Source organism: Cololabis saira, chromosome 7 (genome assembly GCF_033807715.1).
Source record: "Cololabis saira isolate AMF1-May2022 chromosome 7, fColSai1.1, whole genome shotgun sequence".
Lineage (NCBI taxonomy): Eukaryota > Metazoa > Chordata > Actinopteri > Beloniformes > Belonidae > Cololabis > Cololabis saira.
In genome coordinates this window covers 24,802,330-24,820,571 of record NC_084593.1, presented here as the reverse complement: position 1 = coordinate 24,820,571, position 18,242 = coordinate 24,802,330, and the positions used below count along the sequence as shown (strand labels likewise).

The window sequence follows — 18,242 nt, the reverse complement described above, 5'->3', positions numbered from 1 at the left end:
TTTTTTTTACTTGGTCTGAGGAAATATTGTAATATTTTGAGATAGGATATTTGAGTTTTCTTAAGCTGTAAGCCATAATCAGCAATATTAAAATAATAAAAGGCTTGCAATATTTCAGTTGATTTGTAATGAATCCAGAATGTATGACATTTTTGTTTTTTTAATTGCATTACAGAAAATAAATAACTTTATCACAATATTCTAATTTTCTGAGACAGTCCGATGGATGGATGACACAGTGAGTTTTTATATTTAAATGAATATGCAGGCGCGCTTCTGCATCCATTCATGGCTGAAAAGGCGGCGGAAATCAGGCACATTTTTTTTAACCTTTGTTTGTTCAGAGTTGTAATAAAGTATAACGCACGTACAAATGTGTGGTTGATCTCAACCCCTCCCCCAAAAAGAATAAAAAATAAGATACAATCATATACACACTTTAATTGTTGCTGAAGATAAACTTTGTCACTGTTTATGTCACAACAATAGTGATAAATACATATACAGTAGAAACATATATATATATATTACACTGCAAGGTTAAAAATCACACACACACTAATATTGTGTTCCACAACCTTGACTTCTCATTCCAGCCCACATTCACTGTGCAACCAGCTTATGCTGCGTAACAACACTAACTTCCATCCAGAGCTGCAACGATTTTTCACTCATAATGGGAGAGTTGGTCTGTTAAGTGTTCTCCAGCACATCTTAACGCCTCACTCTCTAAACTCGTGTGAAAACGATGTCTCCTGCTCCCTGAATCGCTCTTTCATAATTTGAGCCAGATGAATCCGGGCATTGTCATCCCTGTAATATGACTACGCAATCAGGGGAGAGAAAAACTGGTCACTCTGGTGAATTCAGATTGTCAAGGGACCCCATTATTTTTTTTAGCTAGATAATGTTACTGAGCCTGATTGAAGAACCCACAGATCCCAACCCAAGGATGGGTTGAGGAAACGTAGCCTGTCTTAGCCTGGTGGCTTCCCGCACCACTCTCCTTGCCCCGATGCCCCCATTGCTCTGGAACAGGGCACATCTGAACGCAGCAGACCACAAGACCTTTTTGCATTACAGTCTAATCTTTATGGTCCTTGGCAAATTGTAGAGATTTTTTTTGGTTAGTCTCACTGATAAGCGGTTTTGTTAAGGCTACACAGCTGTTGTGTCACAGTACGTTGAGTTCTCTTCATATCGTGGTAGTGGAAAAGCCTGTTCTTCCACTATTAAACCAAACTGTTTATTTCCTTTGAGAAGATTTTACCAAATGTTTAAGCAATGTTTTCATGGCCATAAAAGATTTCTTTCCTTCCCACCACATTTCTTCTTTGAAGATGATGGTTCACCACTATCCTTCCAGGTTTTAACGATGCGTTGGAGTGTTTCATCCCCCTCCCACACTTGGACACCAGCATCACCAGCAATTGTTTCTAATCCCAGGCTACATCCCATCAGCAGAAGGCACAGAACCACTACTAGAATTTTTTAAACTTGGTCAGAGGGTACAACCGTACAACTGGAGGACTGTTTTCAGAGCACAGAGGGGGGTGGAGGACCTAGAAGAATACACAGCAGCAGCAGCAGCAGCAGCAGCAGCAGCAGCAGCAGCAGCAGCAGCAGCACTCTTTTACACTAGATGCTGTACAATAAGTGCATCTGCATCTTTCCAAACAGAAATCCATGAATGACAAAGGTGGCAGAGGATCAAAGGAAAAGAGCAGAACATGTTGGGGTTCACCAGACTTAACCTTAAGTGGGACATCAAATCAGCTTGACCTGTCCTACAAGGAGAAGATGGAGGTCCATTTTACCCCCAGCAGACTTGTAGGAGGGAAAACAGCAATTGACAAACATAAGGTGAAGCAGGGATGCTAATACCGTATTTTCTGGACTATAAGCCGCTACTTTTTTCATAGGTTTTCAACCATGCGGCTTATACAAAGGTGCGGCTATTATGTGGATTTTTCTTCCACCGCTCGGGCCGCTCTAACCGGAATTAGAATCAAACTAAGACAAAATAAATGCAAAGAAGAATACGGTACTTCTTCTTTAGCAGATAGAAGTAGGTAGAAGCAGATTTCAAACAGATAAATATATAAATAAATACCGGTTATTTTCTCTTGGTTCTGTCTCATTTTAATCAGCAAAGTTGCTGCCGTGTTAAAAGACACTGTTAGAAAAGGATCTATTTAGGTACATACATGTACATCATTTACAGTTAACAACATAAATATCTGCGCTTGCATATCTTTTTTTTTAAATAGAGCGGATGCGGCTTATATGCAGGTGCGGCTTATAGTCCAGAAAACACAGTACATTACTGGCAGAGAAGGTTTATTTTTCCTCAATTTGAGAGGGGGTGAAAGAACCTGAAATCCTCCACCATCCTCCGGGGGCACAAACAGACATCTCTCTCAATGACTACCGGCCAGTCTCCAAGTGCTTTGCAAGACTGGTCCAAGGTCACCTCAAATCATCTCTTCCCCCCTCATTCAACACACACCAGTAAGGATGCACAGCTAATAGATCTACACTGGACAGCCGAAACACAGCCCTGCACGCTGCACTAAAACACCTAGAGCTTGTGTCGGGATGCAGCAAGCTGGTCACTAAAATGCTGGAAATGCTGGCCTCAGCAGTCAGGTGTGCTGATGCATATTGGACCTCCTCAGTGAACGCCCACAGACCGTGAGACTCTGCTGCTGCTGAAAAATAAAGGCTCAACAGAAACTTAACTTCAACAGAACACTAAAGGAATCTGTCTGCATCTGTCTTTCTGCTCGGTAGAAAGCATATTAACATCCTGCATAACTGCTTGTTTTGAGAACTGCACTGCAGCTGGTAGAGCAGCCCTCCAGAGGGCAATAAAAACTGCCCAGGGCATCATTGGTCTTCCCTTGATCCGTCTGGAGGACATTTAACTGTCCAAGTGCCCCATTAGGGGCATAACATTGGGAAAGACAGTGCATATACTTTCCGGCACTTGTTTACTTTGCTGTTCTCTGTAAAACAATAGAGATCAATAAAGGCAGGGACTGCCGGGTTCAGGGAAAGTTTTTATCTAGCCATTTCTTCACCCTGTCACTTCTCCCCCGTGACATCATAACAAGGTAGCGTCACTCTGGACTGAAAGCCACAACCGCTTAATATTTGTCACAAGCCACTTCACACGGGTTCATAATCTATTCCAGGCCTGTTCTTACTTGTTTTTATTGTTCTTATTGTTTATTTTCAAGTATTTAAACAGATGTGGGCAAGTGTGGAGTGAAGGTCTGCAGAGGCCTATGTGAATGTGAAATATATGGGTGGGCTAAGGAGAGAGGGAGTGTGAATGTGTGCAAATGTTGCAGTTCTTCTGACGGAGATATTATAATTTTGTTGTATGTGGCACATACAATAATAACAAAAATATTTAGGTTCTGATTATCTATCTCCGCCTCGTTCCTCTTCAGAGTCAGGGCGGCCCTGCTGGGGTCTATCCCAACAGCTGGGGGTCTATGGCAGGGCTGCATTGAATAGTTCTCAACTCACTTTTTGTAATCCCTGTAGTTGTTTTGTTGGCTTAGTGCTGACCAACACGAAGTTTACACATTTCTTTCAACTCTGCCAAGAAGAGCAAATACCCAACAATGAATCCGCTTGGAGTGTCCGTGTTGGCCGATTATTTGATATCAAATGCAAAGCTGATGATCTCCCACAACAAACGCTTAAGGAAATCTCTTTGCTCGTCTTTTTCCCAACAGCTTGATTCACATGAAGCAAAACTACTGATCCAACGTGTCATACTGAAAAAAGGCCCCATAAAATTAAACCATTGTAATAATTACGTCATAATTTTTTAAATATTTACATTAAGGTTTGAAGAAGCCGAGTTAATAAAACGCTGTTTACATTTTTTCAGTCAGACAAAAACTCTTTAGGCTTTGGACTCAAGTTGTACACACACTGACTTTTTTGTTGCCATTTTTTGCTAAAAATATATTTTTTTTAAAGAATTGGCAAAACAAACATCCAGTCTAGATGGTTTTGACATATACTTCAGATGCTTTAATTCTTGGCATTAAGATTAGTTAAAGCAGTTGAAATATTTTCTCATAAAAGATCTAAAAATAAAATTCCTCTTCCTGTGAACCCTCTGAATGTTTGTTATATACCACTCCACATTCTTCTCTCAACTCGCTTCTGTAAAACCTGTTATCAGTAATCCATGACCGATATCCTATTTTACTTCCAAAAACCCTTGTTGTTATGGCACCTTCTTTTCTTTCATAGCTGTCTCTGTTGTCCAGCACCCTTCATTTCTACAGCCTGCCTGTCGATATGCCCAACTTGAACGTTTTTAATCAACTGTCGGATCATTGTCATCCCTCTCCGTGTTGATCTGTGCCACTCCCAGTCGGTACAAGGTATCCCTGATCACCACCTCTCCAGGCTGACAGGCCTTCACAACCTGACTGATCTGCTGGCTTACAATGTCTCTGCTCGTGAGGAAATCCACCAAACGGTTGTGCAGGTAGTAATAGGCGGTGTTATTGAAAACCATGGGTGATGAACTGTCCTCAGAGTCCTTCCCGGCTGCCTCGTTCTCCTCCTCCTTCTTCTTGGTCACGAGCTCCGCCACCACACTGACGTAAGGCTCCAGGTCTCTGCAGAGCAGCATGGAGTGGTGCTCTGGAGCAGCGGGCTCCTGCGCTGCTCCGGGAGGATGAAGCATCCAACAAGAAGAACGCTTGGTGATGGGGTGGACCTGCTGGTTCTCTGCTGCCAGGGACAGCTCGGCGCTGTACGGCTGGTCTTGCAGCTCAGGACATGACACAAACTAAAGGAAAAAAATTACAATTCAAAAAAAGACGATATACTAAAGGCATGTGCCATTAGGACTAAATTTGGTTGAAAATGGAATAAATAGAATAATTTCAAAAGGAAACTGAACATGTTTGATCAGGAGATTTTCATTTCAATGTTTAGATGAAACAGCACCCAAATCTGAACCTAGGGTTCTTTTATACAGAAATGTCCTAAAGGGGCAACATTTAGTTGTTTTGGAGGAAAACATAAATACTTCTTTTGAAATTTCATCCAGTCAAATGGACTGATTTGATGTGGAAAGGTAGTGTCCATAATTACTGATTCTTATTAGAGGTGAGTTTTACAATTTGAATGTAAAATTCACCTCTAATAAGAATCAGAAATTATGGACACTACCTTTCCATGTCAAATCACACAAAAACGGTGTGTTTGTGTGTTTGTGTGTGTTTAAGTGAATCCTGCACCTCTGGCTTTTCAAAAGGGTCCGAGAAGCAGCCTTGGTTCCTGCCCCACATCTGCACTGCCAGCTCCGGGTACTGCAGGTCAGCACAAAGTGCCACCTGACGCACGCTGTCGCAGAGATAAACTGGAGGCCAGTAGCGAGATGACACCAGCAGGTCCACGTGGTCTCGGGCCGTCTCTCCTCTGACTAAGTACTTTGAGGAACACACCACCTGGAGACAGGTGTAGGAGAGAAAAGATAATGCTTAATAATCCGATCAAATTTGAACTGGGGCCAAGACAGCCATTCATCGCTGCTAGAGCTGAAATAGTTTTGTTGGAACCGGAGGGCAAACATGTAAGATTACTCTTAGAGGAGATGGGAGGAATTCACTGAAAAATCCAGGGATGCCTGCCTTATCAATCCAGACTGAAACGTTACAGCATGCTGCAGCGGAGAGCATTTACCTTATGCGGGCAGATCTTGGAGAGCTTGCCAGCAGTGAGGTGAGCAGGGGGTTGCGGGGCGGTAGGGAGGCCGCTATGAACAAGCGTGTACAAGTTGATAAGAGAGGCCAGCAGCTCATTCTGACACGGAGGGAGAGAGAGCAGGATTTCTTTGATACCAACTCCCACAGATGTAAAGTATGCGATGACAGAACAGATCCAGATAAAACTAACATTGATTTAGAGTAATAACTTAGCAAACCAGATTTTCAACTTAAGTAAATCTTACAAGAGCAAAGCACTGAGTGTAGTGACGCTGGTGTGCAAGTTTCTGTTCCTTATATAGAGAAGTCCTTATCAAATTACTTTTGTATTTGCTCCTTCAGTGGCATTCACTCTCTGGTTAGTATTAAAGGTCAACATATTTAATTTTGTAACTCAAGTACTAAAGTAACATACTCTCTTCCTCCCACACACATACACACACCTTGGTGGCACCCAGAGGGAGACTCGCCCCGCAGCGGTCCAGCATCGTTCTCAACTCGTCCTCATTATGATCCTCAATCTTGTCCAGTCTCAGCTGACCGTCGTGAATGAGACGGACCAAAACCGATGGATCTCCTGAATCACACGTGTTTAAAAATGTTGTCATGATCCCCATCAGACACCCCAAAACTAGATTGCATCACATGTAAGAAACAAATATAATCAAAGGTCTAGGAGTCGCTGTGTTTTGCACTCTTTTTATATACGCTCTATATCAGGGGTCGGCAACCCAAAATATTGAAAGAGCCATATTGGACCAAAAACACAAAAAACAGATATGTCTGGAGCCGCAAAAAATTAAAAGTATTGTATAAGCCTTAGAATGAACGCAACACATTTTGCATGTTTCTATATTAGTTATAACTGGGGGAAGATTTTTTTTTTTCATTATGCACTTCGAGAAAAAAGTGGAAATGTTGAGAAAAAAGTCAAAATGTTGAGAAAAAAGTCAAAAATTCGACAAAAAAGTTGAAATGTCGAGATTAATGTTGAAGTACAATCTCGAGAAAAAAGTCGAAATGTCAAGAAAAAAGTTGAAATGTCGAGATTAAAAAGGAAAGGAAAAAGGATGAAAAAAATGAAAAAAAGAAGAAAAAAGAAGAAAAAAGAAAAAAGAGAAAAAAAAGAGAAAAAAAGGAAAAAAGAGAAAAAAGAAGAAAAAAAGAAAAAAAAGAAGAAAAAAGGGAAAAAAAAGGTCAAACATTTTTGAAAAAGCTCCAGGAGCCACTAAGGCGGCGCTAAAGAGCCACATGCGGCTCCGGAGCCGCGGGTTGCCGACCCCTGCTCTATATTAATCTGGAAAAAGGTTTCATAAAAGAAAAGCTGGTACCTGAAGGCTGCTGTATTTCTGACTGGACTTTGTCCTTCTCTGTGTTGATAACTATGGAGTTCCTCATCAGAGGCGGAGCAAAAGGAGCGATGATGGAAGCATCCACCCGGGTGATGGGAATGTCTGCAGGGAAAGCTGCTTGCTCGATGGCTTCGCTCTCCATCGTCAACCAGAAGTCATCCACATGCACCTCGTCTGAGATCGAACACTCTGGCCAGGTAAACTGCAGCGGTCCCACCAGCATCAAATATGTTGATAAGTAATCCATCACACACTTCCTCAACAGTCATAGTTACAGTAAGTAGCTGTAAACCACAAATTAATGTAATCAATTATATCAACAATCTGTCACCTCCACATTTTTGAGCTCCAGGACGTTGTTTGAGTTCCTCTGTGCAATCTCCAGTTTGGGAGCAATGCCACAAATGCCGCAGATCATGTCGTTGTAATCTCGCACTGTCAGACACTCAAAAGCCCAGTAACCACTCAGCAGAAGCTCTTGGATTTGAGACGATTCCTCTGGACTAAGAGCAAGGACTGATGCAAAGAAACAGAACCAGACAGGCAGAAAGAGAAAGAGAAAGAGAAAGAGATTTTGTTAAAAATGAATGAATAAAAATAACGGAACAGGCACCATTTATAAGCCCTGGTCCAGTACAAGGGTGCAGAATAAAGACTGGCAAGTGCCAAAGAAAGCACGCCCTCATCCAGATCTAAGGTTTCATGTATCCAGAAATGATGGGTAAAAAAACTATGTAGTCCTTACAAGGTCTTGAATTAAATGACAAACACAATTTCAGATGAACATCAACACTAAAGATATCACACCTCACCATTATTTATTGAACAAGTAAGGCAAAATCAAGAAAACAAAAAGCTAAGTACACTTTATCTTTCAATAGCTATAGAGCCACCTTTAGTGGCAATAACTGTGTTTTTATGAGTCTTATATTGTTGTGAAAGACTTTTTGCCAACTCATCTTTACAAGATTACTTCAGTTCATTGAGATATGTGGACATTCATTTATGAACAGCCTTTAAACTGGCTTAAGGTCTAGACCAATGCAAAACCTTCATTCTTTTCTTTTTCAGTTATGTTATAGTAGATTTGCTGCATTTGCTGCATTTGCTTGGCATCATTGTCCTGTTGTTGAGTTTCAGTCAGACTTTAGCTGTCTGACAGATGACCTCACATTCTTCTTGAGAAAACATCCCAATCGCGTGGAGAACTGCAGAGTGCCCGGGTCCCGTGGCTGCAAAACAAGCCCAATTCATCCCTTTTCCACCACTGTTGTTGAGTTAGTGTTGTTGACAAACATTATGTTTAGCCACTATAAACTATGGCTGAACATCTCCAATTTGGTCTTGACTGTCCAAAGGACATTTTACTGGAAGTTTACTGGTTTCATTGTAGAATTTAACCCCAAAGTGTGTAGAAATGTCTTTAAAACCCTCCCCAGACTGAAGGGCAGCAGAAGTTGTTTCTCCAAGATCACGCTGATGTCTTTCCTCCTTGTTATCACGTTAACGTGCACTTCAACACTATGACCAGAAAATTGACAAAACCTTTCAATTCCTTTGAAAGCAGCAGGATTTCCACCCAAGCTGGTATTAGTTTTTGATAAATAAATAATGACTGTGTAATATGTCACGCCCTGTTCATCTGAGCTCGTATTCATCATGCCCTGACCCATAAAACCCTTGAAGTCAGAGGGTGCACCATCTTTACCACGTAACGGTATTTACCTGGATGACTTGGGATGTTGTCAAATACAGTCCTGGCTGCCTGAGCGGGGGACTGGCCCAGTCTGATGTTGGCCCTGATCTTCAGGAACAGGTCGATGCTTATCAGCAGTCTGTTCCCGACGTTGAACAAACCTGTCACAAACAAAAGCACAGAACACACGTTTGATTTACACAAATATTTGGTCACAGACCACAAACAAATGCAACAAAAATAATGACTGTTTTTTAAAAGATATAAAGTGTCATCACAAGCTTTCGGTTCATTTTTGATCTCCGAGGGGTTTTACGGAGCGCCACAGACCAAAATGCCTCAACAGTTAGATAACCCTGAAACCAGTCTTACAATCGTTGAGGTGCGTAGGTGGAAACTCATTCTGTTGGGGTAAATAAAAGGCAAACACACATGAGCTCTCTGATCCGTCGAGCTGACTAGACTCATTCGTTTTCCTTTGAGTCTAAGTAAATGTTTGTGTAAACTTGAAGAAACCTGACGGAGGAATTACTGTGATATTGTGTTTCCAAGAGTGGGATGAACTGACAGACGTACAAACAGACCACTTGAGGCTCACAGATGTGTCTGTCACATAAAACCTTCTCATCAGAAAAGCTTGATAAAATGTTACTATAAATACCCTGGAGGGAAATTGTAGGCTGTGACCCCTTGCTAACAAATAAAATAAAACAAAAGCTGCATTTTCATACCAAAATTTGCTATTTTGACTTGGTTACTTTTGTCACATTAAACAGCTATGTGAGATGAGATGGGCCCTTCAGACATAAACTGAAATGTCCTTGACACCTTCATGAAAGCATGTGAAATGTTTTGCAAATCACCCTTTTCAAAAATGAGCCTCAGAGAAGGAAGGAAGGGAGAACAACATTTACAGGACCGGGAAAATATGAAGTTTACAGCTGTGGAGCCCCCTTTTGGACAATTGGTAAAAAACTAATCTGGACTGAGAAAATGTTTGATTCACGTTTACAGCAGAACATCCCTCCTATTTGGTCTCAACTTCTTATCCAGATGAGTGCAGAAAAAGAGGAGCACAGCATTTGTAAACTGTATCTGACACAGGCAGCCAATAAACAAATGCTGCATTGAAAATACAGACTAGCATTCATCAACCTCTCATTTTTATTTATTATTTATTACTATTTGTAAATACTTCTGCCTTAGGTCTTCCCGTAAGTGTCTTAGTTTACCAGGATGCAGGTCAGTGAAGCTGTGCAGGGCCAAACACTGAACGTTGAGGCACATCTTGAGCTGGAGAGAAGCTGTCTGCATCAGAGTCTCGGTGAGCAAACAGCAGTCCTCCTGTCCTGCGACAGTACTGGGACGCACACAGACACACGCAACAGCATCAACTGGGGGGAAATGTACATACTAGTAATGCCTTACACCAAAATGAAAACAAAACAAAACAGAAATAATATGAAAAAGAAAAACCAAGGAGCAGCCAGGGAGCCAAAAGGTCAAGACTCAACATCAAGCACATCTTCTCACTTCTGGTCTCCTTTGAAGAGAGGGGAGCAACACAGGCCGCAGCGAGTCGCTTCTGATTCGTAGAACCGCGGCCACCCAGACTCCAACAGGGTCTCTTGCGAGGCGTGATTTTTCTGTTCCAGATCAGCCTCTTCAACCAAGACCATCTTAAGAGTGTTTAGCTCATGGATGAGGTTAAGTGTTTCCTGAAGCTCAGTTTCACTCTCGGGAATCTGCAGGGAATGGCGCAGCAGTTGCAGAGTACTTTGGCGCTGGACGTCCATCTGGGCAGGACTTAGAGCTTGATATGGGTCAAGCAAAGTCATAGACTGAGGGGAGAAAAAAAAAAACAAGAACTAGTGAGGAAAATAGATCCTCATACACGAAACACTTTTCCAAACATACTCAAATTGAATTGACATATACAATAGTACACAAAGATCAAATTCTTCCACCCATGAGTTCAATCCACTTCTTCTTATTCAGGGTCCCGGGGGTCTAGTCTAGGTTTTTTTGTGTGAAAGGCACAGGTATACACTCCCACTCACTTTTGTGGGCAATCTGAGTTAGTCTAACTTAACCCAACATGCAAGTTTTTGGAATGGGAGGACTGCACTACCTGGAGAAAACCCACGCAAGTACCAGGACAAACTCAAACCAGGAACCTTCTTGCTGTGACTCAACAGTGCAAACCACCAAACCACTGTGCTTCCTCAAATAAAATGAGAAAGATGACATTAGTTGTGCTTGTTTGAAAGTCTAGACGAGAGAACCTCGTCTAGACTTGGTGTAAAGGGGTTCATGGCTGTGCAGAGGTTCATACAAGTATCAAGAGGCTGTAAAGTTATCCCTCAGTGCCTGCATTTTGATGCAAAAATTCTTTTCTTACCTTTGAATCTCTATCTTTCTTCTGGGTGAGCTCACAGCCACACTTTGGACACACTGCAGGTTTGTGTCTGTTCTTATACATGTAGTCACAGGATGGGTTCTTACAGCGACCTCTGCCTCGTGCTGTGGACAAACCCAGGTCCTAGAAGGATAAATGAGAGTACTAATTCAAAAAGGTGACCCATTAAAGAAAAGAGCTAAACTTAGAATATTCTGTTTACTAATAATAATTTAATGAAGGAAAATATACTGACAAAGCTCGAAGTGGCATTTTGTTTGAAAGGCACTAGTGACAAGACATTCAGTCTCTTATCAGTCAGTGAAGAAACTGGATGGTTTCTGTCTGACGGGGCAGAACAATCCTGCAGGAGAAGTATACAGTAACCGCAGAACCTCAGCTTAATCACAATCTATCTTTCTGTGTGTGAGTGTTTTACTGTTTGTGTGCAAATATTAACCTGGTTCATTGTGGATGCAGGGATGGCCTGACCGAGCTGCTTCAAAGTGTTGGGTTTGAGACCTGAGAAACTCTCTCGAGGTTCTGTGGTCAGAAAAACAACCACACCAAAGTGAGAGCAGAAACCTCCGAAAGTAGATACAGGCATATTATTTCCTCACTGGGTTATAAAGCCAACCTGCATGTGTCAATAATAACAGAAGAAATATATTCTACTGCTCTTCGTTTAAAATATCACATTATACTATCAATAATGTGGCCAACACAAACTGCAACCACATTTAACAGAGTTTAAAGAAAAATGTAATAAAATATACACTACCGGCTGATGACTTATTGTAGTTTACAGCTTGAAATTTTCCTTTGTCAGGAGGGACGGTTACAATCTGAATCAAAGCTCCACCTAAAACACAACACAAGTAAATATTTAGGTCGGACTAGAACCAGCTTCTTTTAACACAAACACGAAGGAAGTTCCAGTGCTTTACGTTTAATGTCACCTGTTTTACAGAAGGCAGGAAGGATGGGTCTCACGGGCCTCCTCTGCACAACAGCAGTGCTCCGGTTCTGAATCGTTTTACCTTTGGGATTGTCTTTCACTTTTCTGCTTAATGACAGAGGAAAAGTAAATCAAAGACTAGTCAGAATATTTTAGAAACTGTAATTTTTACGCAAAACCATTTCTAACGTTTTACAGAAAATGGTCCATAAAAGAGAAAATAACCAGTGCAAAAAAGTGAAAGGTCAGAGGAGAATGGCTGGACTGGATGAGATGCCAAAAAAAAGGAAACAGCAACTCAAATAACCAATTGTTACAACAAAGGTATGCAGAAGATCATTGCTAAACCCACAACACATCAATGGCTGAAGAAGATGCATATGTACCATTCCTGTTGGCTAAGAACAGAAAGTGAGGCTAAAATGTATACAGGGTCAACTAACCTTGACATGCTTTGCCTGACTAGTCTTGATTTCTGCTGCTGCATTTAGAAGACGTGGTCAGAATTTGTTGTAAACACTATGAATACATCAATGTGCTGCTGCTGCCGGTGTAATGGTGTCTAGGATCTTTTGTCGGGACCCTTGAGGCCCCATAATAACAACTAAGGATCACTAAAACACCACAGACCACTCGATCATTACTGATGACCAGCAATCCCTTTATGACCAGAGAGTGACACCTTTTGATGACTGCCTCCAGCGTGTTAACGTACCATGCCACAAAGGCTTACATGATCTCAAACTGGTTCCATGAACGCGACCATGAGGTCACTGTAGTCAAGTGACCTCCACAGTCACCAGATCTCACTCTGGTGGAGCACGTTAGGAATGTGGTGGAACGAGAGTCACATCAGGGATGTCTGACAAACAAATCTGCTGTTATTATTATGTTATGATGTCAGTATGGAACAAGACTTGGAAGTTTTCCAGAGCCGTGATGAATTTACGCGTGTGAAGAAAATAGACAGCCCTGAAGGCAAGGTACACTCAGTCACCAAGTCTGACAGCTAAGACTTACTTTGATTCAGTCTGAGGTTTGGTGCTGCTGCCATCTAGTGGCCGCTTAGACGAGGCTTCCTGCTTCTTTCTGGAGCATCGCTGAGCTTGACCTTTTTTGTCGCTCCCAGTGGTGTTTGGTTTCTGGATATCAGCTCCCCCCTCCTGAGCAAGAGGCGGCGCCGCTTCGCAGCTTTCATTCTGCTCGGTTTCAGCTGTCTGTGGCGACTGCTTGGATGCAGCCTCCGTCTCTTGTGTCCTTTTAGCCTAATATAATTTACAAATGCAGCAAAAATAACTTCACTTGAGCCACACATATAACCGGATGTGAGCGGAGGATTATTCGACACTTACAGCAGGTATCCATTTTCCACCCAGGTGGCTCCCACATTCAGGACACGTCGGCGGCTTGTGGCGGGTGACGTACATAAATGAACAGCCAGGATTTAGACACCTCCCTCGACCTCTCCTGGTATATGTCTTCACAGACTGCAGAGGAGATTAAAACGTTCAAGTTCATGCCTTCACAACTCAAACAATCTAAATATTAATCTTTTCTTATTTTTTCATTTTGAGTAGGACAAGTAAAGTGGCTTTTTACCATTTTATAGGAAGGTTTAACACTTTGTTCGGATTTGCCTCCAAATGAGAACATCATCACTGGATGCAAAGAGCCATCAGCTGGTTTAGGTTCCAGAGGGTTCTGGGTTCAAACAGAAATGAGCATACCTCAGTCCTGACATTGAAGGAATATCAGTAGTGGAGGGAGAAGGACATGCATGCCTTACCTGGCTTGGTACTATGGCCATCACCTGTGTAGTTTCCTCTTGTGTTGACTGCACTAAAGCCCCGCTGTAACAATTACTTGTAACTCGTGTTTCATTTCCTTTCAGTGTGACACCATTCACTATATAGTCAGCAGAGCCCTGAGATACAGGAGATGAAGGGATGAAGGATGCGGTTTTGAACGAAGAGGAAGCTGGAATTCCTTGAAGGGCGAGTGAAGAAGACGCCACTGCCATCTCCTCTGCAACATCACCGACAACAATGTGGTCCTCCATAACTTCCACTTCTTCCACCAAGCTGAGAGGTGTGAACTGGGAGTCCTGGTTAAAGGAGACCGACTGCACGCCTCCTTCAACTGAAATGTCCAGAGATTCAACGGTTACTTCTGACAGAGAAGCTCCTGGCTGGTGAGTTGAGGAGCTGCTTTTGGGAACAATAAAGCAGTTGGCTCTGGGTAAGATTTTGCGAAAGCCTGGCAGGTGTTTGCAGGGGCTGAGAGACAACTTTAGAGAAAAACAAAAAACAATTCATTAATTTTTTTTTTTTCATACTATTAATATACTATACTATCCTAAAAGACACAGGGCAGTCCAGCCATAAACAAGGAAAAAAGATTTACAGATCATTATTACTTTATGTTAGTATTAGTTAAAATAATTCATTTAAAAAGGAAATCCTTTGTATTATCCACACGAGTACCCAGCAATGTTTTATCATAAAGAGGGCTCTAATGTCAATTACAGGGGTGCATCTACCTTTTATTTTGAGTCTTTTCCAGCCAAATATGATCAGGTTTTGTCTTATGACAAATGAGACTTTAAGATCTGCCAAATGTTTCACTGAGACAAGTGTAAACAACATAGATTGTAAACAGAGTAGAAGAATCATTAACACAAGAATCATTAAATCAGAGGCTAGAGGGATTCAAAACATTATAAAAACCCAGTGGCTTGTTTCTATAAAAAAGTTAGGATGTAGCTTACTGTATCTATACCCTCCTTCTCTAACTTGGCTTTCTCAAGATAGTAGCTTTTCTCAGCAACACTGAGTCGTTTCCAGCTCTCACTGATCCGTCTGTTGACCTCTGACTGCGGCATATTTGGGTTTCCAGCTTGCATAAGATGGTGAACATCAAAGTAGTAAAGCAAGTAGGCAGATCTAGGGGGAAAAAAAACACATTTAAAATGCATGCAAGAAAGCAGGAGACAGCTTTTAAATATTATCAGTCCCTAAGGTTTGCCTTAAGGCCTTCTAACCCTATACGCCCCAGATCTAGGGCTTTCAGTCAGCACTTATAAATAAAACACAGAAGTAAACGATGCACTAGTCAGCAAGATTACAGTGATGTAGCACATCAAATTAAACAGCAGAACCAGGGCTACAAGCTACAAGCTAAAACAACTCAGATCACAACTAAATGAAATATAACATATCAAACTTATATAGGGGGCACTATAACAACTTACGCGCAATATTTTTGTCTCTGCATCCAACCCATGCAATACACACATCAACTGAAATAGTTTATTGGTTTTCTCTGTGCTTTGTGTGTATGTTTAGATTTTGATACAAATGCTTACACAATGCTTTGTTTGTATTCAAAAAATGTCTTTTTAAGCGAGGTTTGCGTGTTTGCTGTGTGCCATCTTGATTTATTCATCACCAGTAACACATACGCTGTGATTTACACATCTTGTCAAATCTCACCAGGGTTCCCTTTAATATGACAACAAAGGTATTCAAATAGACCTTGTGGTTGCAGGGATAAACCTATTTTATTTTATTAAGAGTATGCAATTTCAAGCAAAATAGGCTTAGGATTCATAGCACAAAGTAACTTACGTAATTTTTAGCTCAATGGTTCTTCCTGCAGAGATGAAGTTACTTTTATAACACTGTGTAGCATTACACTTGTTTGGTCTCTTACTCAATCACTCTCTTGCTTGGCCATTCCTTATTACTCTCTTGAATCTCTTAATTGCCTCTGCTATGGTGTTTACTGTAGCACTGTGAGCTAAGTTTATTGTTATTGATGTGTGACTTAGAATATGCAGCAACACACCAGGAGAAGAGTTCAAAGCTACTTTGTCTGTCTTTTGTTTTTTGCTGATAGCAGGGACAGATAAAATTCAAATGAAATTGAAATTTTAACATGAAAGAAGAAAATCCCTTGTGCTGCTTTAAGGGGAGATATGAAAGGAAAAACCCTTTTTTTGATTGCATACGTTATATTTGGGTTTCTGAAGTGAAAAAAACAACAACTCTGATACAACACAACCCTGTCACTTGGTTTTGTGCAGCTTAAGTCTGCTATTATCAATTCTGTGAGCTGCTCTGATTTTTAGGGTACTGTGACATCGCAAACAGATCAGAGTAAAATGTCCTTCTCTCAACTTTACATCACATAGCAATCTGCTGTTCCTCTGAGGTCAGTGCCACAAAGCTGAAACACCAACTTCAAAATATTCACATTCCTGCAGAAAAGACAGTTGGAGTCAAGTCTCACGGCTCCACCCCCTCATGGAAATCCATGCTGAAAAGAGCATTTTGTGCATTTCTTTGGCCATTTGTAATCCATTATTTAAGGGCATACTATAATTTAAAGTCCTGCAGGTTATGTAGATTAAAAACTTTTTGTAGTTTACCTGGGCTTTTTGGGCTTATCAACACTTTCTTCCTGAGCTTTGCCCTTCCTCTTTTTGGGGGTAGTCGCCTCTGCTGGACTGTAGGTGGTCTCCACCTCTTCTGTGACTCTCACAACCTCTAAAACCTCCACTTTGTCCATGATTGCTAGAAATTTAAGAGGCACACCGTTAGAAACAGCAACCCAACAGTTTGTTATTGATGCAGGACAGTTATGTTGCAGTATGCACCTCTGCCAAAAATAACAATAAAAAAACACGTATTACAATATTATGGATCACAGAATTGCTTTATAACATGCATATGACACAATCTTTTAACACTTGTGCTATCTTTGGGTCAAAATGACCCAATTCTTCTATCTTTCTTTCCTCCTGCTCTCTCCTTCCATCTTCCTTTCCTCTTTTCCTCCTTTTTTACCCTCCATTACTCCTTTTTCTTCCTACCTCCCTTCCGTCATTTGTTCCTTTATTACCTTCTTTGCTTTTCCTTCTTTCCTTATTTTATCCATTCCTTCCTTCCTTCTTCCCTCCCTTCTTTCTTTCCTTTTCTCTATTCCTCCCCCCATCCCTTCTTTCCTTTTTTTCTCCCTTCCTTCCATCTTTTCTTCCTTCTTTCCTCCCTTCCATCTTTTCTCCCTTCCTTACTCCCTTTCCTACTTCCTTCCTTCTTTTCTCCTTTCTTCCGTACTTCCTTCTTTCCTCCCTTCCATCTTTTCTCCCTTCCTTACTCCCTTTCCTACTTCCTTCTTTTCTCCTTTCTTCCTTACTTCCTTCTTTCCTCCCTTCCATCTTTTCTCCCTTCCTTACTCCCTTTCCTACTTCCTTCCTTCTTTTCTCCTTTCTTCCTTACTTCCTTCTTTCCTCCCTTCCATCTTTTCTCCCTTCCTTACTACCTTTCCTACTTCCTTCCTTCTTTTCTCCTTTCTTCCATCTTTTCTCCCTTCCTTACTCCCTTTCCTACTTCCTTCCTTCTTTTCTCCTTTCTTCCTTACTTCCTTCTTTCCTTCCTTCTATCTTTTCTCCCTTCCTCCCTTCCATCTTTTCTCCCTTCCTTGCTCCCTTTCCTACTTCCTTCCTTCTTTTCTCCTTTCTTCCTTCTTTCCTTTTCTCCCTTCACCCTCCCTTGACCCAAAGACAGCACAAGGGTTAAAATAAATTTCGTTTTCAGTCACTCATCTGTGCTTTGATGGAATCAAAGTTTTCTTAAATATATTGTAGCACATTGGGTAACTCATGACACGAATACTATACATATAAATGTTATGACACATGAATGCAACTAAAAGTAGCACGGTTGGGTGGATAAAGCGCCACACAGAAACGTCATTGCCCACTAATGATGAGTATCGCTCACATGGAAATGAAGCCAAAGCACTTGCATGTGAAAGCACTTGTCCTTCCCTGCTTTAAAAGCAGGTTTAATGGCGTGTGTGAATACTGCCAGCACGGACACCAAGTCATCCAATGAAAAGCCTTCTTATTGAAGCCTTACCTCCGATGCCCAAAGGGTCTAGAAACTGCTCTGAACAGCCATTTCTAATCGCCGGAGATGTCAAACACTGTTTCGACGGTAAAATACACTAAACTGAGTTTTAGACAATAACAGAGTAAAGGTTTACAATGTTTAAATGTCAGTATAAACTGCATAGTAGCCCTGTTTCT

The 18,242-nt window shown here is 41.4% G+C and overlaps 1 protein-coding gene across 2 annotated transcripts; it reads right to left on the bottom strand.

Moving 5' to 3' along the window:
* Nucleotides 1-210: 210 nt before the first annotated feature.
* hmgxb3 (HMG box domain containing 3) lies at nucleotides 211-18,242 on the bottom strand. 2 transcript variants are annotated; one of them, XM_061725169.1, is made up of 21 exons: nucleotides 18,073-18,242; nucleotides 16,581-16,725; nucleotides 14,919-15,093; nucleotides 13,938-14,438; nucleotides 13,751-13,852; nucleotides 13,504-13,638; nucleotides 13,172-13,416; nucleotides 12,153-12,259; nucleotides 11,975-12,055; nucleotides 11,654-11,736; nucleotides 11,450-11,557; nucleotides 11,197-11,337; nucleotides 10,329-10,636; nucleotides 10,028-10,155; nucleotides 8,825-8,956; nucleotides 7,431-7,615; nucleotides 7,079-7,301; nucleotides 6,191-6,324; nucleotides 5,725-5,844; nucleotides 5,280-5,489; nucleotides 211-4,825 (listed from the first exon to the last, which is right to left on the bottom strand). In XM_061725169.1, the coding sequence occupies exons 2-21, from the start codon at nucleotides 16,718-16,720 to the stop codon at nucleotides 4,346-4,348; spliced, it is 3,738 nt and encodes a 1,245-aa protein (XP_061581153.1). In that variant the 5' UTR covers nucleotides 16,721-16,725; nucleotides 18,073-18,242; the 3' UTR covers nucleotides 211-4,345. The 2 variants fall into 2 exon arrangements, with proteins under 2 accessions (XP_061581153.1, XP_061581154.1); XM_061725170.1 differs by having other exon boundaries at nucleotides 12,153-12,256.